Source organism: Amblyraja radiata, chromosome 26 (assembly GCF_010909765.2).
Source record: "Amblyraja radiata isolate CabotCenter1 chromosome 26, sAmbRad1.1.pri, whole genome shotgun sequence".
Lineage (NCBI taxonomy): Eukaryota > Metazoa > Chordata > Chondrichthyes > Rajiformes > Rajidae > Amblyraja > Amblyraja radiata.
In genome coordinates this window covers 19317731-19340513 of record NC_045981.1, presented here as the reverse complement: position 1 = coordinate 19340513, position 22783 = coordinate 19317731, and the positions used below count along the sequence as shown (strand labels likewise).

Here is a 22783-nt window from a genome sequence, read left to right as displayed (position 1 = left end):
TTGCTGCCTGTGCTGTTGTTAATGAAGTCTGATTGCTTTCACTGTGTGCGGACATATCACATAGAATGAGAACGAGACTACCTTTGCTCCTGCAGTTATCCCCAGGATGCTACCTCGCTGAGTACAATTCTGCAGGTATTTCATACAATTCCAATGACACTGACCTTCCTCTGGTAACTCTCCCTAATGTACGAACAGATGAGTGAATACTAAAACTAATTTAAAGTGAGTGAATACTCTTCCCCGCTGCTATTTTAAAACTTTTTCTTTCAGGAAGATGAGGAGACATTTTTTTTTTTAGTCAGAGGGTGGTGAATCTGTGGAATCCTTTGCCACAGATGGCTGTGAAGGGCAAGGCAGTAGATATATTTAAGGCAGAGATAAATAGACTGATAAATGATTAGTACGGGTGTTAGAGGTTATGGGGAGAAGGCAGGAGAATGGGGTTAGGGGGAAACATAGAAAATAGGTGCAGGAGGATAGATCAGCCATGATTGAATGGCGGAGTAGACTTGATGAGCCGAATGGCCTAATTATGCTCCTATCACTTATGACCTTATGAAATGTGGATTCACCCATTAACAACCACTCACGATTTACTCTCCCTTGCTCCTGTCTAATAATGCTGTAATCTCTTTTACCCCAATTTAGTACCTTCCCCCAAGCTCCAGACTTATCGTCATTCATAACTAACTTAAAACGTATTGATGGTAGACACAAATTGCTGGAGTAACTCAGCGGGACAGGCAGCATCTCTGGAGAGAAGAAATGGGTGACGTTTTGGGTCGAGACCCTTCTTCAGATCCCACGGGATCGCTGTTCCTTAAGTGCTCTTCCATTTAAACACCAGTCACCTGACCAGGCTCATTTCCCAGTACTAGGACCAGTAAGGTCCAATACTGATTAGTATGCATGGCCGGGGTTATGGGGAGAAGGCAAGAGACTGAGGTTTAGATAGATCAGCCATGTACTCGCTAGAATTTAGAAGATTGAGGGGGGATCTTATTGAAACTTAAGGGGTTGGACAGGCTAGATGCAGGAAGATTGTTCCTGATGTTGGGGAAGTCCAGAACAAGGGGTCACAGTTTAAGGATAAGGGGAATGTCTTTTAGGACTGAGATGAGAAAAACATTTTTCACACAGAGAGTGGTGAATCTGTGGAATTCTCTGCCACAGAAGGTAGTTGAGGCCAATTCATTGGCTATATTTAAGAGGGAGTTAGATGTGGCCCTTGTGGCAAAAAGGATCAGGGGGTATGGAGAGAAGGCAGGTACAGGATATTGAGTTGGATGATCAGCCATGATCATATTGAATGGCGGTGCAGGCTCGAAGGGCCGAATGGCCTACTCCTGCACCTAATTTCTATGATTGAATGGCAGAGCAGACTTGATGGGCCGAATGGCGTATTTCTGCTCCTATAACTTATGAGTATGAATAATGTATTTCGGTAGGGTACAGCCCCATGGAGACACATTTAAAGAGCAGACTGTAGATAGCAGTATTAAGCAGCTTATTTGCTTCAAACATGGAATATGAAAGCTTTTTTTTTAAATAACTATCCAATTCAAGTTGCCTGTCACTTATTTTATCTCCAGCTGGACTTGGTAATAGAACCATAAGGAGAGACGTGATCCTTCCAGAGTTTAATGCCTTAATGGGTTTTATATTGAAAAGCACAGATGAGTATTCATTTGTCAATCATCTCTGGAGAATATAAGCAATTTGAACTTGCAAATATGCAAACTTATCCACAAAAATATATCTGTTTAAGAAGGAACTGCAGATGCTGGAAAATTGAAGGTAGACAAAAATGCTGGAGAAACTCAGCGGGTGAGGCACATCTATGGAGCAAAGGAAATAGGCAATGTTTCGGGTCAAGACCCTTCTTCAGACTGATGTGAGGCTGGGAGAGGGCGGGAAGAAGAAAGGAAGAGGCGGAGACAGTGGGCTGAGGGAGAGCTGGGAAGAGGAGGAGAAAGCAAGGACTACCTGAAATTGGAGAAGTCGATGTTCATACCGCTGGGGTGTAAACTGCCCAAGCGAAATATGAGGTGCTGCTCCTCCAATTTACGGTGGGCCTCACTCTGGCCACGGAGGAGGCCCAGGACAAAGGTCGGATTCGGAATGGGAGGGGGAGTTGAAGTGCTGAGTCACTGGGAGATCAAGTTGGTTATTGCGGACCAAGCGGAGGTGTTGGGCGAAGTGATCGCCAAGCCTACGCTTTGTCTCACTAATGTAGAGCAGCTGACACCTAGAGCAGCGGATGCAATAGATGAGGTTGGAGGAGGTGCAGGTGAACCTCTGCCGCACCTGGAAAGACTGCTTGGGTCCTTGAATGGAGTCAAGGGGGGAGGTAAAGCAACAAGTGTAGCATTTCCTGCGGTTGCAAGGGAAAGTGCCAGGAGAGGGGGTGGTTTGGGTGGGAAGGGACAAATTGACCAGGGGGTTACGGAGGGAGCGGTCTCTGCAGAAAGTAGATAGAGGAGGAGATGGGATGATGTGGCCAGTGGTGGGATACCCCAGTGGTATGAACATTGACCTCCAATGTTGTCCTTGCTTTCTCCTCCTCTTCCCAGCTCTCTCTCAGCCCACTGTCTCCGCCTCTTCCTTTCTTCTTCCTGCCCCCACCCCCCCCACCCTCATATCAGTCTGAAGGAGGGTCTCGACCCGAAACGTTACCTAGTTCCTTCGCTCCATAGATGCTGCCCTGCCTCACCCGCTGAGTTTCTCCAGCATTTTTGTCCACCACAAAAACATATCTATCTGTTCAGTCCCTTCACCATTTGATTAAACCCGTCTTTCTCAAATGTGTATTGTAAAATAAACACAATGTTGGAGACGGAGGTACAATGTTTACAATTTCACTTAGCATAAGGTTACCAGTTTCAAGTAATTTAGAAACATGCGCTTGTCATGCAGCCAAATATGGATGTCCAATACTTAAAAAGGACCAACATCAAAACATGTACATTCTCTGCACAACATATGTAGAATGTGGACACAAAATGCTGGAGATAATCAGCGAGTGACGCAGCATCTGTGGAGAGAAGAAATTGGCGACTTTTCGGGTCGAGACCATTCTTCAGTCTGAAACGACCAGAAACGTCGCCAATTCCTTCTCTTGAAAGATGCTGCCTCACCCGCTGAGTTTCTCCAGCATTTTGCGTCTAGCTTCGATTTTACCAGCATCTGCAGTTCTTTCTTAAACATATGTGGAATGTATCTGGGGTGTTCAGTTGCAAAAGCAGGGCACCACAATCTTTTGGCCTAAGCAGAAAGGGCTTTTCTCTGCACATCACATCAGATAAATCCTACTCAGTGTTCAAAATAAATTTGTGAATGATGTTACATATGCGCCCTCTAGTGACAAGCTGCTTCAATAACAAAGTTCATTCAGCTTCTCAATCCTTAGTTACCTTCCTAACATTGAAGTGACTTGCTGGTTCATTTAAGTTTATTTTAAACAATGTCTTTAAGAGTAATCCTTGATAATTAAAGTTGCAGTAGAAAAAGCTTAGTACAATTATCTCTGTATGGAATCATTTCTTCAAATCTGCTGCTCCGATGCGTGGAAAGATCAGAACATAGAACAGTACAGTACAGGAACAGGCCCTTTGGCCGACAATATCCGTGCTAAACATGATGCCAAGGTAATCTAATCTCATCTGCTTGGACAAGATCCAAAACCCTCCATTCCCTGCACATTCATCTCTTAAAACCTCTTAAATTCTACTATCGTGCCTAACACCACCAGTGTGTTCCAGGCACCCACCACCTTCTTTGTAAAAATACTTGTCCCCCACAACTCCTTTAAACTTCACCCCTTTCACCTTAAAACTATGCCATCTTGTCTTTGACATTTCCACCATGGGAAACAGGTTCTGAGGGTCTTTGCCACAGAGGGCCGTGGAGGCCAAGTCAGTGGATATTTTTAAGGCAGAGTTAGATAGACTCTTGATTAGTACAGGTGTCAGAGGTTATGGGGAGAAGGCAGGAGAATGGAGTTAGGAGGGAGAGATAGAACAGTCATGATTGTCAGACCAGCTCTGTGACAAACCAGTTTCACGACACTCTTGAGTGTTCCCTGAAATACTTCTGAATAATGTGTGTTTGGCCATAACCAAGCACGGCTGTGCTTTAAAAAGGGTCTTTGGCAGTCACGCATGCCACCACGGACATGAGAGGTAATTGCTGAGGGAATTTGGAAATTGATTGAGGAGAGAAGGACAAAAGTCAAGCCCGGAAATGCGTTAAAAAGCCATCAGGAGCAAAGAGTGCAGAATCCAGCACATAAACAGCATTCCTGAGCGAACCTGATTCACCAGCCAAACCACTCACAAGAAACATTCCTAGAGAATAATGCCCAAGAAAGTTCAACCTCGCCTTATTGCCAGTGGCCTCTCATCCAGGCCACATTCTGGTAAACCTCACCCTCTCCAAAGCCTCCACATCCTGTATTGGGGATTCTTGACTCTGCCATTACACTGCCATTTGGAGTAAGAGGTGACTTCAGTGTTTCCAATCTAAGTCTTCTTCCATCTAGTCTCAAATGCTTTTGCTTCTCTTTATTTAAATCATTGCTATCATTGTTTGTTCACCCCTGTCACAGTCTAGGCAACTTATTTTGAGTAAGAATAAGATGTGTAAATGATATACATAATGTAGAGATTTATTCCCTTGGCAATGCATTTTCATGTTGAGGTTTTAAGCAGGCAGACTGACTCTCCCAGACGGTGAAAATTATAATTGCTGCAAAACAGGCACATTACAAGACTTTCCTTTGGAATCAACACCACAGTAGAACACAGAGAGGGAACAGCATATACATTCTAAACTCTGAACTACATAGACTTCGAGGGACTGAAGAAGGGTCTCGACCTGAAACGTCGCCCATTCCTTGTCTCCAGAGATGCTGCCTGTCCCACTGAGTTACTCCAGCATTTTGTGTCTATCTTCGATTTAAACCAGCATCCACAGTTCTTCCCTACTTATAGACTTTTGTCTTTGTACTATTATTGTTTTTTTAATATACTGAAATTGTTTTTGTAGATTGATGATGTATGTGAACCAATCACACATAAGCCAGCATCACTAACTGCACCCCACTATAACACTTATACTAACACTCCTTTCCGGCACTGCCAACCTGAGCAGCTAGGATGTACTGACAACCTATCGTTCTATAACGCTGTTAAGTTTCAGTGCTGATTAAAGATGTGTTTAAATCATACACTGTCTCTGGTGCCTGTTTACAGTTTTTGTTGCTTATTATGATGTTAACAGAAGACACTTCACTAATTTCATAGTTTACAGAGCACTATGTTTACATTACATCCATAATACACTCTTGACACTTGACAGATCTTCTGGAGTTATGAAGTAGAATTTGTTAAAATCTCATGAAAACGGTGCAATTCAATTACCATGCACTTTTTAAGAAAATATATTAGCACACATTCAAGTCACAACTCAGTGTATTTTCCATAACACAACTTGCCAAGGGATGACAGACTGAGATGGTGAGGCCACCATGAATATTTTGTACCATTAGTTACTGAAACTTTATGGGTAGACAATTATTAATAGTGACAATAATGGCATAAACATTGTTAGATTTATTTTCTGTTTCTTCCATTTTACTTAAGATAAAAAACTATTAATTCAAATTCTAAATGCATTTGAAAACGCATGCAGAGAGCAACACTGACATCTAGTGGCCAGCAGATATATTTGCTTTAGATTATTTCAATGTCAGAGACAGGTGCAGAATATATCTCTGATAGCAGATACGTTTCCAAGTGCCATAACAGGAACATGATTGAAAGATACAGCAGGTAAATAGGCCATTTGGCTCACTGAGTCCATGCTGACTATTGATCACCCATTCATTCATACACTAATTCTTTGTTATCCCACTTTCGTCTCCACTCCTTACACACTGCGGGTGATTTACAGAGGCCAATTAACCTGCAAGCCTGTACTTCCTAGGGATGTGGGAGGAAACCGGAGCACCTGGAGTAAACCCACAAGGTCACAGGGAAAACATGCAGACACCCGAGGCCAGATGGTTTACTGAGTGGATTGTCCATTTCATTGGCATTCTCTCTCATTCAAAGAACATTCAAACTCGCAGCAATACCTGGCCTGGCTGATGCTAAGATGGTCCCTCATCAGGTACCCCAGGTATAATCGGAATCTCAGCACCACTCCATGTTGCCCTCGAGACAGCAGCTGTGGGAATAAGACTGTCATCCACCTCCTTCTGGAATGTGTGTTGTCCAGAATGTCCGGAGAAGTATGTAATGGTGTATGTGGAGCTTCATCCCAAGCAGCAACACATTCCAGGACTCTGCTACTTGGGCTGGCCTTAGAGAGTCATGCAAGGCAAATATTGACGGCTAATGGACGTCTATCTCCACAACTTTAGACCAGTCTTCACCATAGAAGACACAAAAAATATTCCAACGCTGGATAAACAGGAGGCGGTAGGAATGGAGGAGCTAAATACTATTAAGATCACCAAGGAGGTGGTATTAGGGAAATTAATGAGACTGAAGGAGGATAAATCCCCTGGGCCTGATGGATTACATCCAAGGGTCTTGAGGGAGATAGCAGTGGGGATTGTAGATGCATTGGTGATAATTTTCCAAAACTCCCTGGAGGCAGGAACGGTCCCAGTGGATTGGAAAATGGCCAATGTAACACCTATATTTAAAAAAGGAAGTAAACAGAAGGCGGGTAACTATAGACCGGTTAGTCTAACATCGGTGGTGGGTAAAATGTTGGAGACAATTATTAAAGAATCACTAACGGGCCACTTGGATAAACATGACTTCATCAGACAGAACCAGCATGGTTTTGTGAAGGGGAAATCGTGTTTAACGAATCTGCTCGAATTCTTTGAGGAAGTAACAACCCGAGTGGATAAAGGGGAACCGGTGGATGTGGTATACTTGGACTTCCAAAAGGCTTTTGACAAGGTGCCACATAAGAGACTATTGCTAAAAATAAAAAATTGTGGGATTGGGGGTAATATATTAGCATGGGTAGAGGATTGGCTAACGAATAGGAAGCAGAGAGTGGGGATAAATGGTTCATACTCGGGATGGCAACCGGTAACTAGCGGGGTTCCGCAAGGGTCGTTGCTGGGACCCCAGTTGTTCACAATTTATATAAATGATTTGGAGGAGGGAACGAAGTGTAATATATCAAAATTTGCGGACGATACGAAAATGGGAGGGAAAGTAGGGGATGAGGAGGATAGGAAGAGTCTGCAAAAGGATATAGATAAGCTAGGTGAGTGGGCAACAACTTGGCAGATGAAATTTAATACTAATAAATGTGAAGTCATTCACTTTGGGGAAAAAAATGATAGGGCAAGTTATTTTCTAAATGAGGAGGAGCTGCGTTGTAATGCAACGCAAAGGGATCTAGGGGTATTAGTACATGAATCACTAAAAGTCAGTATGCAGGTGCAGCAAGCAATCAGGAAGGCCAATGGAGTTTTGGCCTTTATTGCTAGGGGGATTGAGTATAAAAACACGGAGGTCTTGCTGCAGCTGTACACGGTATTAGTGAGACCACATTTGGAATACTGTGTACAGTTCTGGGGTCCATACTTAAGAAAGGATGTACTAGCCCTGGAGGCAGTGCAGCGAAGGTTTACAAGATTAATTCCTGCAATGAGGGGATTGACATATGAGGAAAGGTTAAGTAAGCTGGGACTCTACTCTTTGGAGTTTAGAAGAATGAGAGGCGATCTCATTGAAACGTATAAGATCGTAAGGGGCCTTGATCGGGTGGATGCACCGAGGATGTTCCCAATGATCGGGGAGGCTAGAACTAGGGGACATAGTTGCAGAGTGAGGGGGGGCTCTTTTAAAACTGAGATGAGGAAGAACTTCTTCACCCAGAGGGTGGTTAGTTTGTGGAATTCACTGCCCCAGGGAGCAGTGGAAGCAGAAACGTTAAATATATTTAAGTCAAAAATAGATGGTTTTTTAGCTGCCAAGGGGATAAGGGGCTACGGGGAGAGGGCAGGGATATGGACCTAGGTATGGTTAGTATAGTAGACCTGAGTGATCTCCTGGACAAGTGTCGATCGCCTGGATTGGGGTCGGAGAGGAATTTCCCGGATTTTTTTCCCGAATTGGACCTGGGTTTTTATCCGGTTTTTTGCCTCCCCCAGGAGATCACGCGGTTCTTGGGGTGGAGAGGGGTGATAGCGGTATAAAGGGGAGGGTAGTGTCTTGTGTTCTGTGTCTTGTGTCTACTGTTTGTGGGTAAGTGTGTCTGTTTAGTGTTCAGCCATGAGTGAATGGCGGTGCGGGCTCGACGGACCTGGTGGTCTACTCTCGCACCTACTTTCTATGATTCTATGATTCTATGAACTCCAAGCACAAGTGGTAGAGTTGTTGCCTCGCTGCACCAGAGACCCGGGTTCGATCCTTACTGTGGGTGCAGCCTGTACAGAGTTTGTACATTCTCCCCATGACCGGTAGGTGTTTCCCGGGAGCTCCGGATTCCTCCCACATTCCAAAGACGTACAAGTTTGTAGGCTAATTACCTTCGGTAAAAATTATAAACGGTCCCTAGTGTGTAAGATAGTGTAAGTGTACGAGGTTCATTGTTCAGAGCGGACTCGGGGTGCCGAAGGTCCTGTGTCCACGCTGTATCTCCAAATTTAAATTATAACATTTTATTTTTAATTGTCTACTGTATATCGTGTTGTTATCCTTGTGAACAAAGCAACAAGGCAAATTCCTTGTATATGTATATACTTAGCTAATAAAATTTATTCAATTCAATTATTCATTTCAAATTTTGCTTTACACTGATAAAAAAAATCTAGAGAGATTTTTGCAGCCTATTAGTGGGGCAATACATTTCCAACAAATTCACTCAAGTAATAGACATTTGGACAAGTTCATGGAGAGGGAAGGTTTAGAGGGATATGACTTCACTTCAGATTTGAGACTTTAGAGATACAGTGTGGAAACAGACCCTTAGATCTACCAAATTCACACTGAACAGCGATTACCTCATACTAACACTATCCTACACGTTAAAGACAATTTACAATGTACAGAAGCCAATCAGCCTACAAATCTGTACGTCTTTGGAGTGTGGGAGGAAACCAAAACAACTTCACAGTCACAGGGAGAATGTACAAACTCTGTACAGATGGCGCCCATAGTCAGGATCCAACCCGGGTCTCTGGCGCTGTAGGGCATCAGCTCTACTGCTGCACCACTGTGCCGCCCAAATGGGCCTAGCTTAGATGGATCATCTTGGTTAGCATGCGTAAATTGGGCTGAAGGGCCTATTTCCGTGCTCTATGATGCAATGACACTAATGAACTAATACATTCAGACAAGAGGGTCTCTCAGAGAACAATCAATTAGTTATCAGTCCCCATTAAATCAGGACATGTGACCACCACAAATCTGAAAGTAATTCCATTAAACTGGTAATCAGCAAATCTGCATTCATAGCATAATCTGTGATTTATCGGAAACATAATAATTTAAAATCATTTGTTTTTAAATCATTTTTTCTAAAAAGTCCCAGCATTCTTTGGCCACTGATGAGTTGATAAAGTTAGCCTAAGCTTCATGGCTGGTTTCTTCAGTTTACTGAAAACAGCCTGGGGAAAATATAATTTGTATTCAAACACTGGAAGAATGCAGGAGCTGATAGCTGGTTTACAAAAGATGAGATTTGATTTTGAGATTGTCCTGGAGCAGCAGAGCGGAATTCCGGATGTGCCATTTTCTGGCATGGACAGTAAGTCAAATTATAATGCAGAACTAAAACTTGGTAAAATTAAATGCATCTTCCTATAATTCATTGTCTTAGGGTTTTAAAACAATGCTATTTTCTCAAAAGTCACTGAATCCAAATGTATTGAAACCAATTCCAGTTCCTAACATTCATCATGATCTATTTTGTTAATATTCAAAGATTACTTTGAAAGAAATTAACTTTTAATAATAGTTCAGGAAAATATTTCTGAAACAAGAAGTTATTGAAAGTGATGCCTCTATTTACTTTCATCCAATAGTTTGAAATGTGATGATTAGTGGTTTAAAGTGGATAACCAATTGTACAATGACTAAACTCACAAAACTAAACTCACAGGGTTTGAATTGAAACTTTTATGAACTTGGATCCCTATTTTGGTTTTGCATGTTGCTGTTAGCACAGTTGTACTTTTTTTGAGGTAAATGTTTCTCATTTGTAGTCTGATACCTGCTCCTGTAAACCAAATATTTTAACAATTTTCTTTTTTGTTTCTATCTCCTTGTAATGGCAACAAATAGCAAAATGTCATTTTAAATATTTTTGCTTCTTCAGTTGAGTATGCTTTTTCTCGCTTTGGAAATGGGGATTGAGCATCAGAGCGTTTTGTGGGGTGTGTAGATGTCCCTAAAGCTGGGTGATTGTAAACCCAACCAACCCTTGCATCAAAGTCAAATATCAAGAAATGAGCCAAATTAATCTATATGATAGAGGACAATTGAGTTCACCTGCCTGCTTGAAAGAGCACTGGTTGTATCTGTATAGTATCACCGACCCCTGCAAATGAATACCATAGTTAGATTTTTCAAACTCTTGCACTTGGCTTGTACTTCAGACTATGAAAAAATATTCATCTTCTCAATCCTAATAAGATACATTTCAATTAAGGTGCATGGAACATAACTTATACACATTCAGGGTGCGATAAGGTGGTCATTGTGCATCGGGATGGTTTCCAATGGCTTGTTTAGAGACAATTTAAGGTTAAGAAGGAACTGCAGATGCTGGAAAATTGAAGGTAGACATAAATGCTGGAGAAACTCAGCCGGTGAGGCAGCATCTATGGAGCAAAGGAAATAGGCAACGTTTTGGGTCGAAACCCTTCTTCAGACTGATGGTCCAAGAGGAGGGGGTCTCTAACGGGGCCCCCTCCACTTGGACCCCCCCTCATGGCCATCTTCCGGCTTTAGACCTTTTTATTTTAAACTGCTGGCAGGACATCAACCGCCTCAACTTCTCCACTCCCCTTTCTCACTCTAACTTCTCCCCCCCCCCCCCCCCTTGAACGTACAGCCCTCCACTCACTCTGCAACAACCCAGACTGGGTGATCAAACCTGCCGACAAGGGAGGTGCCGTGGTAGTCTGGTGTGCTGATCTCTACAAGGCTGAGGCCATGCGCCAACTCTCAGACACCTCCTCCTACTTACCCTTGGACCTTGACCCCACAGACGAGCACCAGGCCACTATCTCTAGCACCATCACTGACTTCTTCAACTCCGGCTCCCTGCCCTCCCAAGCCTCCAACCTCATTGTTCCCCAGCCCCGCATGGCCCTATTTTACCTTCTCCCCAAAATCTACAAACCTGACTGTCCTGGCAGACCCATTGTTTCTGCCTGTTCGTGTCCTACCAAACTTATTTCCACATACCTCGACTCCCCTGGTTAAATCCCTCACTACCTATGTTCAAGACACCTCACGCGCTCTTCATCTACTCCAGGATTTCCGTTTTCTAGGCACCCATTCCCTCAAAAAATCTGTCTGAAGAAGGGTTTCGACCTAAAACGTTGCCTATTTCCTTCGCTCCATAGATGCTGCCTCACCCGCTGAGTTTCTCCAGCATTTTTGTCTTCCTTAAGGTGTAGATTGCTGCATCTGTAATTCAATAAATGGAAAAGCTGCAGATTATGGTAATATTTATTGCTTATGGACATTGGGAAATGTTGGTGTGGGATAAATTAAAAGATGTGAAAAATCTATTAACTTGAGTACAACACAGGAAACAACTGACAAAACAAATGCATGTCGAATCAGAAGGCTGCTGAGCCCAAAGAGAGAACAAGACCGAACAATTGTGATTCTTGTTTTTTCTTCTCTCTGTAGAATCTGGTTCTGCAGTCTGTGAGTATTTTGTTAAAGGTGAATGTGTAAAAGGTAAGATACCACTTGATTCAAGATCCCAGAATGTAACTTTTTTGCTTGCAAATAGGGATTCTTGAAATACATGGTGAGCTCTTGAATGGAAATATTCCTGGGCTGCAGTGTGGTGTGCTCTGCACTGTCAACAGTACATTACCTGTATGGTGAACATTGATCATGTACTATAAGAAGGCCTGAAGTTGTGACTGGTGCAACTCAAACAAGGTTTAATTTCTGCCAGGCCATTTTGTCAGTGTTCATTCATGTTGTTTACTGAAGTTTGAAATTTTTACATTGAAGATTACTTGGTGGTTTGCTTACCAAGGTCATTTGACTGTAGGCAATAAGCAGTGTTTAAAATGAGAGTTGGGAAGTATTTAAATTCTAAATTTCAACCAATTCCCCACTTTCAGTCTGAAGAAGAGTTCCGACCCGAATCGTTACCCATTACATTTTGCCAGAGATACATCCCTGACCTGCTAAATTACTCCAGCACTTTGTGCCTATCTTTGGTATAAACCAACATCTGCAGTTCTTTGTTTCTATGTAGAATTTCATTGTTCCGTTTGTGTACATATGACAATAAAAATCTCTTGACTCTCTTAACTCCCTTGTTCAATGCTGCATCGTAAAATAGTATCTATTTTCACTCAGTGTAACTGATACTAGGTTAATGCCAGAAGACCTATTCAATTGTTTAACCATCTTGGCCAATTTATTTCTGTAAATAACCTATTTCTTTTTTTTAATGAATAATTTTGCATTCTCCCATTGTTCAAACCTGCTAGATACATCCCAGACTGAATTAGTGATTGAAGGCATCTTATGTCATTGCTGCAGCTGAAAATTGTCAATTATCATAAAATAAATAGTCATCATCATGAGCCTGCATGAACAATCCTGGCAATGGATGTTGAACATGCAGATTGTACATGTTGTATATATTGTTAACTTGTTACCTTATGAGAACTGAAGCCTTTGCTGTTCAATATGTGAATCCATTTGTAAATCAGAATACTGGGCAATGATCATTCTGATTTCTTCATAATGATGGATTAAGTAAAAAATTAGTTTTGCGTTCATGTAGATATCAGAAACAGCCTACCCCCTAAAGAGGACATTGTCAGCAATGTTTTATGTAAACGCCAACTAGTGTGTGTTTTATCTCTTTTATTAGATGGTTTTGGAGGATTTTGTGATGTCCACCTTTTGGTGGCCTCACTCCAAACTAACCCGGGTTCCTTTACCTCCCACCTTCTGCCTGCACAGATTCCCAGTATATCTGTACTTTACCGGTCGTGCTGTAGTTGTCAGTAACCCTGCCCTCTTGATTGTTACAGATAATTTGTGCCCATTACGCCACAGCAATGGTGCGAAGTCTGTCGTGTGCAAACACTGGCTCCGAGGTCTGTGCAAAATGGGGGATCAGTGTGAGTTTTTGCACGAATATGACATGACAAAAATGCCACGCTGCTTCTTCTATTCAAAATACGGTGAGCTTTATTTTTATGGATGTACAAATACAGATCCACCACTGATTATCCGAAAAATGATGGTCCAGTACCTCCTTTAATCCAGACAAAAGGGCACTTGAAATCCCTCCTGGAAGTCCCTCCGAAAATGAGACGCCTAGGCCGGGTGAGGCGGCGGTTCTCGACCTCATAAGGACTTCTGCGGCCTGACTTAAGGGGTTGGACAGGCTAGATGCAGGAAGATTGTTCCAGATGTTGGGGAAGTCCAGAACAAGGGGTCACAGTTTAAGGATAAGGGGGAAATCTTTTAGGACCGAGATGAGGAAAACATTTTTCACACAGAGAGTGGTGAATCTCTGGAATTCTCTGCCACAGAAGGTAGTTGAGGCCAGTTCATTGGCTATATTTAAGAGGGAGTTAGATGTGGCCCTTGTGGCTAAAGGGATCAGGGGGTATGGAGAGAAGGCAGGTACAGGATACTGAGTTGGATGATCAGCCATGATCATATTGAATGGCGGTGCAGGCTCGAAGGGCCGAATGGTCTATTCCTGCACCTATTTTCTATGTTTCTATGACTTCCGATTGGCGGGTCCAATTTACCCCCTGCAGCCAGGGCTCAGATCCGTCCCCAAAGCTGACTCCCCCACCCCGGCAGCTTAGGAAGACCATTCTGGACACCGTTCAACTCCTCTCAGAGGCCATGACCTCTGTTGGCCGGGCAAAAAGCAGATAATCGGTGGTGGACCTGTATAAATTTCTACCCTTGATACTTTGAGTAACTTTTAGGTATGACAACTGGCTTCAAGCGTTAAGGGTAGAGATTTTCAAATTAAAGTATGGTGTTATTTTTAAAAAGAGGTATTTCTAAGCGTCTCGTTGGGTCCAGCCTGTAGCATGAGATCCCACCATCCAGTGATTCCTGGTCCACTCATCCATCCCAACCCACCCCTCCCTGACCCTGGCACTTGTCCCTGCACCCACAGGAGATGCAACACTTATTCTTGTACCTCTTTCCTCACCACCATCCAGGGACTTAAACAGTCCTTCCAGTTGAGGCAAGTGCACATGCAACTCTTCCAAACCTGTCTGCTGCATTTTAGTGCTCTCGATGTGGCCTCTTCTACATAGTGAGATCAAGTGTAGACCAAGCAACCAGCTTGCAGATTCCATCTGCAAAGCCCATCCTGAGCACCTGGTCGCAGCCTATTTCAACTCCTCTTCCCATTCCTACACTGACCTGTCCATCCTCGGCCCTCTCCAATGCCAACATGAAGCCAATGCAAAATATAGGAACAATGCCTCGTATTCTGCAAGAGGTGAAACGTAACTACCAACCCAATGGTATGAGCATTGAACTTTCCAATTCCAGGTAACCCTTTGCTCCTGAGTTCCTGTGTCCCCCTCCCTCCCCTACATCTCTTTCTCTTGTCACACCGCCTCGCCCCACCCACTACCCATGGCATCCATCTATAGCCCATACTTTTTACCAAGTGCCTTTCACATCTCACCTAATAGTTCCCATCAATATTGGATTGGATTGGATTCAATTTATTGTCATTGTCTCGTTTGGTCTACTGACTGAAAGTATGGAACATTGCAGTTCAAATCAAGACAAAATTAACCGTGGATACGAGGATAAAGAATGAAATGTTGGTGCCACCAACATCACAGTTCTCTTGATATTGATTTATGATTGTCCTGTGCACCAACATACAGTGGTAAATTTCATTTTTGCATGTTATCCAGGCAGACCATATGATACATGAGTACAAAGGCAGTTCAAAAAGCAAAAGGAAAGAGAGTGTGGAACATCGTGTTACAGGAAGAGTGCAGATAAGAAAACATGCAAGGGGCGTAATATGCTTATTGAAGTGATTCATATCGAGGGACCAATATGTCTTAATTTTTTTTTCTAATATTTCCAAGAACTCCTAGCTAAAATTAGGAACTGGGTTCAGGGCCAGCAGTAGTCATCCATTACATCCCCAAACTGACATCTGATATGAAACTATCAGGTGACATCTGATATAAAACTAGACTAAGTGGGACCCGTTGGATTCTTGGGCTGGCAGCTCAGTCACTCAGGCCTAGTAGGCTGGCAGCTCAGTCACTCAGGCCTGGTGGGCTGACAGCTCTGTCACTCAGGGCTGGTGGGCTGGCAGCTCAGTTAGTCAGGGCTGGTGGGCTGGCAGATCAGTCACTCAGGGCTGGTGGCTGGCAGCTCAGAAACTTAGAATAAATTTTAGACATTTTTCATCTTTTTCTACAGATCACAACAATGGAGGAGGAAAGTCTATCCTGGCCTGGATCTCACAGGGAGCCAATGAAGGGAGGGAGAAAAATACTGGGGTGAGGTTTAATACTTACAGAGGGAATACTTACTGATGGGCTGAAGAGACTCCTCCAGGGCTAGTACATGCCTGATGGGTCGAATGGACTTGAAAAATCTGTGAAATCACGGTGAAAGGCACTTTTTGTGGACTTTTCCTGGCCTGGCATGGGGCTTTCGGGCCAAAATGCTCATCCTGGGCTAAAAGGGGGCATTTTGGGCAAAAGGGACTGGTTTCTGGGCTAATAGGGGCCTTGTGGGCCGAAATGAGTGGTTTCAGGTAGGCCAAAGGTGGGCTGGCAGTTCACTCGCTCACAGCTGGTGGGCTGGCAGTTCACTCACTCACTCATGGCTGGTGGGCTAGCAGTACACTCACTTACGGCTGCTGAGCTGGCAGTTGACTGACAGTTGGACTATTGGGCTGGCAGTTGATTGACTCACGGCTGGTGGGTTGACAGTTGATTGACTCGCGTCTGGTGAGCTGGCAGTTCACTCACGGCTATTCCTTGAAATTCCATTTCAAGCAGAGTGCAGGCCATCAAATTCAAATGCAATTTCATCATACCATTTCAAGCAGAATGCAGGTCACCAAATTCAAATGTAATTTCATACAATTTCAAGCAGAGTGCAGGCCACCAAATTCAAATGCAATTTCATACCATTTCAATCAGAGTGCAGGCCACCAAATTCAAATGCAATTCCATACCATTTCAAGCAGAGTGCAGGCCACCAAATTCAAATGCACTTTCATACTATTTCAAGCAAGAGTGCAGGCCACCATATTCAAATGCAATTCCATACCATTTCAAGCAGAGTGCAGGCCAACAAATTCAAATGCACATTCATACCATTTCAAGCAGAGTGCAGGCCACCAAATTCAAATGCAATTTCATACCATTTCAAGCAGAGTGCAGGCCACCAAATTCAAATACAATTTCATACCATTTGGGCTTTATACTCCTGGCCCCCCCCCAGAAGGGGTGTTACCTTCATCATGGTGATTGACAGGCGAGAGGACAAATCAGCTGATCTCAAGATTTTTTAAACATTCATAACTTTTTTATTTTTCATCGATCGGCGAAGTCCTCAGGGCTGCCTCAGCGGAGGAGGACTGTGAGTAAGATGGCCAAACATCATAGCGATATAGGGTAGTGTTTTTTCTAAAATCAATATACAGCACAGACAGGAAGTGGTCAAGATGAGACTTTTAGTCATATAGATGATACTATACCAATTTTCCCTCCATGGATGCTGCCTTAACTGCTATGAATCCCAACATTTTCTGATTGATTTCAAGCTTCAGTCCACATTATTTTCTTTCTGTTCTTAATAGTATATAGTATTTAAATTGTAAAAAGCTGAGATATCTGTAGATGGTTTATGCATGCTTTATGCATGCAACCAATCATATAGCTACCTCAGTACTACTAACCCCGCCTTAGGTATCATTTATAATAACACCTGCTTCTCCTTCTGCGCAGTACAGTAGCAGACTGGAGTCAGTGACTACTCATGTATCGTTTAACTCTGTATCCTTATTAAAGACTATTAGAAAGTTACACGTGTGTAATGTCTCATTTACATGGTGTCAGCTAGAGACAACTCGCGTCTCCTGTCTACCGGTTTTTATTTATTTTGCTAAGTTTTTATTTTCATTTTGACGATGGCTTCCTCTTGCCGAAAGCCTGCTCAGCTCATCTTCGATTCGGACACTAAATCTATCAATCTGACTGGGTTCAATAGACCGCGACCTAGAACGGATAATACGAGATTTGTGCCACGGGCCAGCCCCGCATCTGGCGGTGAGCCCCCTAAATGCCCGAACTGCAACTATTTGCACCACAGGCAGTCGCCATGCCCTGCCTACGGTAAAGCCTGCAACTATTGCAAGAAGTTAAACCATTTCTCTGCTGCCTGCTGTTCTCGTGGGAAAGTTCCACAAGCTTCCAGACCTAACCTAAACATGCTGATGCAAGTTGATAACAAGTATGATTCCCCGTCCCTGCTCGACGCTGCCCACGTTGCCGATCCAATTAATTCACAAGGGGAGGCAAGTGTGTACTCACTCCTCCATGCACCTGGCCGGCTACCCGATCCAACTGTTCTGATAACTGTCAACAATTCCGATTTTCACGCTAAGCTCGACACGGGGGCAAAGGTGAATGTAATGTCAATAAGCCTTTTCAAGAAGATAAGGAATAATGAGCTCCTGATTGCAGACCGTTCCACTCTGCATGCTTACGGGGGTGAGGTGCTGAGACTGCTGGGTAAAGCTACTTTCACTTGTGTGCTGAAAAAAACAACTCGTGCCTTGGCCTTTTATGTTTTGAACTCTGACTGTGTGACTCTGTTGGGCAACCAGGCATGCCAGGATCTGGGACTGGTGTCGTTCGACAGAACGGTCCACAAGGTGATGAAATCGGTGGACCTGATAAAGGAATACCCCGACCTGTTTAATGACGAACTGGGCAAGCTACCTACAAAATTGCTACTGATCCAAAGGTGGCACCTGTGATTCGTGCGTCCGCAGAGTGTCTCACGCCATGAAGGGCAAAGTCGAATCCATGTTAAACGACATGGTCACCATGGGGGTGCTAGAAGCGGTCAGCGAGCCCACCGAGTGGGTGTCCACCATGGTTGCCACGTTAAAAAAGGACAAGAATGAAATCCGTGTGTGCATCAACCCTAAAGACTTGAACCTTGCCATCAGGCGCCCCCACTACCCCATGAGGACAGTTGAGGATGTTGCAACTCAGGTCGGACAGGCCACCGTCTTCTCGGTCCTCGACGCTAAGAGCTCGTTTTGGCAGATACCGCTGGACAAGGGGTCATCAAATCTGACCACGTTTTCGACACCGTATTCAGCAGATTCAAGTTCTTGCGAATGCCATTTGGCATCAACTCTGCCAGCGAGGTGTTCCAGAGGACCATGGAACAGCTATTCGCTGGTCTGCCGTGCGCTATCATTGTTGATGACATCCTGGTCTACGGAAAGAACGTGGTGGAGCACGACTAGAACCTACGCTGTGTCCTGGAGCGGGCACGACAGATCAACCTCAAGCTTAACCCCAAGAAGTGCAGGTTCCGGATCTCCGAGGTCACTTACGTTGGCCATGTATTCACTCCTGCCGGACTCGAGCACGATCCTTTGAAAGCTGCCGCCATCACTGAGATGCCCGCCCCACCGACGTGCTCGGCCTGCAGCGTTTCCTGGGTATGGTGAACTATCTTGGGAAATTTATACCCAACCTCAGCGAACTGAGCTCGTCCCTGCGACAACTGATTAGAAAAGACACCGCCTGGTCCTGGTTCCCGCAGCACCAGCAGGCTTTCGATACTTTAAAGTCTAAGCTGATCAGCACTCCTACTCTGACGTTTTTCGACCTGAAGCGTCCCATCACTGTCACCTGTGACGCCTTGCGCTTCGGGCTCGGTGCAGCCTGCCTACAGTCCTCTGCCAGTGGCTCCCTGCTCCCTGTCTCCTATGCCTCCCGTACTATGACCGACACCGAACAACGCTACGCACAGATCGAAAAGGAGCTGCTTGCCATCGTTTTTGCTTGCTCTAAGTTCAAAGACTTGCTTTTCGGGAAACTCTTTCACGGTTGAGACTGACCACCAGCCATTGGTGACTATCCTGAACAAGCCGATCCATGTCGCACCTGCCAGGCTGCAGCGCATGATGATGCAGCTCCAGCGTTTCGACTTCACCATTGTTTATAAAAAGGGTACTGAAATGCACGTTGCTGACACTCTCTCTCGCGCCCCTCGCGCTTCCTGTGATCGCCACCCCTACGAACGGGAGGACCTCCTGGTGCTCGGCGTTGACTTTGTCCCCACAAAGCAGCTTCAGTGCCTAGCCGAGCATACTGCCGCCGACCCCGCTCTGTAGCGGATTTCTTCAGTGATAAAAGGGGGTTGGCCGAGCAAGCGCGCCAGCGCACCTGCAGAGACACAGCCCTTTTTCCTGGTTCGCGACAAACTGGTCATCCAAGACGGCGTTATTGTTAAGGGCCACAAGGTCGTGATCCCCTCCTCCCTGTATGACAAGTGCTACAGCGTGGCCCACAGCGGGCACCCAGGTGTTAATGCCACGATCGCCCACGCACAGTGCCAATTCTACTGGCCTGGAATGGCTAAGTACATTCGGGACCGTGTCTTGTCTTGCTCTACCTGCAACAGTCTTGCGCCCCACCAGCAAAGGCAGCACCTTTTGCAACAACCAGCGCCAGCCCTGGCCTGGACCTCGGTGGCCACTGACATTTTCGAGTGGCGGGGTAAACACTACCTTGTCCTGGCTGACTCGTACTCGAACTGGTTCGAGGTTGACCTTCTGACCTCCCTCACGTCCGAGATGGTCATCCGCAAGCTGAGGAAACACTTTTCCACTTTCGGCTCGCCTGTCCGTCTGCAGACCGACAACGGCAGGCAGTTTACCAGCCAGGAGTTCAAGCTCTTTGCCAACAAATGGAACTTCCTCCACTTCACGAGCAGCCCTGAGTACCCGCAGAGTAACGGGCTTGCTGAGCGGGCTGTCCGGAGTGCCAAACTGCTAATGGAGCAAGCGCGCCTGGCGAATTCCGACTTTTACCTCGACCTCCTGGACCTGAGGAACATTTCCAGTGACGCAACCCTGGGTTCACCTGCCCAGTGGCTGATGTCCAGAACGACGAGACCACCGATTCCGATTGCTCAACACCAGCTGCTACCTCGAGTGCTGGAGCCTGCATCCGTCTAGACGCGCATTCAGGAAAAGCACGACATCCAACGAAGGTCACATGATAGATCGTGCAAACCACTAAAGCCTCTGCTGCCTGGACAGGCCGTTCGTCTACAGACTGCTGGTGGATATTCCCGTCTGGCTACCGTGGTTGGCGTTGCCGACGCGCCTCGCTCATACCTTGTGAACTTTGAAGGGACTGTTTACCGCAGGAGTGGTCAGCACCTGTTTGCAGTACAGGAGCCGCTCCCGCAGGCAGCGGGACCCTACGCTCCACCGGTGCGGTTCCAGCCGTCCGCTGCTGTTCCCGTTACCGGCCCCTGCATGCCCCTGACCTCTCGCTGTGTTTTGTTCACCTCCGCATGGGACGCCTATTGCTAACCATTCTTCCACCCCTCCTGCACGTTTGTCCCCCCCTGCCGTTCTCAGTTTCCCCTGCGGCTTCGTCGCCTCCGGGCTTGCCGACGTCCCCTGGTCTTTCTGGTGAGGGGGGGGAAGGGTTGGTCCGTACGCGCTCGGGCCGTGTCAGCAAGCCGCCTGTTCGGTATGGTGATTTTGTTTAATTCTGTTGCCATGGTTATCCTCCATGTTTAATCTTCTAAGGGGAAGGATGTAGATGGTTATGCATGCTTTATGCATGCAACCAATCATATAGCTACCTCAGTACTACTAACCCCGCCTTAGGTATCATTTATAATAACGCCTGCTTCTCCTTCTGCGCAGTACAGTAGCAGACTGGAGTCAGTGACTACTCATGTATCGTTTAACTCTGTATCCTTATTAAAGACTATTAGAAAGTTACACGTGTGTAATGTCTCATTTACAATATCATAATTTCATTGTTTTGCAGGGGAATGCAGTAAAAGAGAGTGCCCTTTCCTGCACATTGATTCAGAGGTGAAAATTCACGACTGCCCATGGTATGGCCAAGGATTCTGTAAAAATGGTAATCACTTTGCCTTCCTTTATTGTCAATACTGTATTCATTTTCTCACAGTAAGAATTGAAATATAAAGTTCTTTGTAAAAACCAAACACTAGCCAGAAAATTGCAGTGTTAGATTTTTAGTTTAGAGATACAGCTCAGAAACGGGCCCTTCGGCCCACTGAGTCTGTGCCAACCAGAGATCCCCGCACACACTTAATACCATCCTACACACTTGGGACAATTTACCATTTTTCTTTTTATACTGAAGCCAATTAACCTACAAACCTATATGTCTTTGGAATATGGGAGAAAACCAGAGAACCCGGAGAAAACCCACACGAGGCACAGGGAGAACGTACAAATCCCGCACAGACAGCACCCATCGTCAGACGCTGTAAGGCAGCAACTCTACCACTACGCCGCTGTCCACCATCAGGCGCTGTAAGGCAGCAACTCTACCACTGCGCCGCTGTCCACCATCAGAACTAATTTTATTTTCTGGTTTTCTGACAGACTAAATTCTCTGATTGTGAAGAAAAAGAGAACATCTGTCTGTCTGTCAGAGAACTCTTGAACGGATACATTGTCCTGTCTTCAATAAATAACCTGTCATCTGTATTTTCTTGTAGTTTATTCAATGTCCATTACAGTAAACCAAGGGATAAAGTGCTTCACTTAGAAATTGACAAAATATTTCAATAAATGTGCTGAATTTAAATTCTAAAAAAAAATCCAATGTCACAATAAATCAATATACGGGACTCCACTTTTATTGTTGTCTCTGTGACAGGCCCTCTGTGCAAGAATAAACACACCAAGAAGGTCATGTGTGTGAATTACCTTGTCGGCTTCTGCTCTGAAGGAACAGGATGCAATTTTTCACAGTAGGTATATAGAGTAATACTGAATAACATTCCGTCCGCTTGGCTTCTTGAAACACCAAATAATATGATGGCCTTTATTAAAAATGGAGTGAAGAACAAAGATTAAAAAGTTTGAAGTCAGACAGGGGTTTGTTGAGAGTTTTATTCTGGAGACCTGTATGCAATGTTGGTCTCCATCCAAGATATATTTACCTTTGAATCAGGGCAACATGGGTCCCCTACATTTATTCCAGGATGGAGAAACTTGTAAAAGAGAGTAAGATTGGCCTAAATTCACTGAATTTTGAAAGAATGAAATTTGATATTATTGAATGGAAAGAATGAACTGCAGATGCTGGTTGATACATAAAAGGACACAAATTGTTGGGGTAATGCGGCAGGTCAGGCATGGATAGGTGAAGTTTCAGGTTGAGACCCTTCTTCAGACTTTTACTGTCAATAATTTTTCTTTTCGGAAGAAGATGAAGAGAAATGCTTTTAGTCAGAGGGTGGTGAATATGTGGAATTCTTTA

The 22783-nt window shown here is 44.7% G+C and overlaps 1 protein-coding gene across 1 annotated transcript; it reads left to right on the top strand.

The window, feature by feature from the left end:
* The first annotated feature begins 9683 nt into the window (after positions 1–9683).
* Positions 9684–22275, top strand: LOC116987742 (cleavage and polyadenylation specificity factor subunit 4-like). Its single transcript, XM_033043974.1, has 5 exons — positions 9684–9786; positions 11904–11954; positions 13280–13432; positions 21311–21406; positions 22178–22275. The coding sequence occupies exons 1-5, from the start codon at positions 9684–9686 to the stop codon at positions 22273–22275; spliced, it is 501 nt and encodes a 166-aa protein (XP_032899865.1).
* The last annotated feature ends 508 nt before the right edge of the window (positions 22276–22783 follow it).

Coding starts and splice junctions, on each gene's coding strand:
- LOC116987742 (XM_033043974.1), top strand. CDS start 9,684: ATGCAGGAGCTGATAGCTGGTTTACAAAAGATGAGATTTGATTTTGAG. Junction 11,955..13,279: donor TAAAGGTGAATGTGTAAAAG/GTAAGATACCAC, acceptor TGATTGTTACAG/ATAATTTGTGCCCATTACGC. Junction 21,407..22,177: donor CCAAGGATTCTGTAAAAATG/GTAATCACTTTG, acceptor TCTCTGTGACAG/GCCCTCTGTGCAAGAATAAA.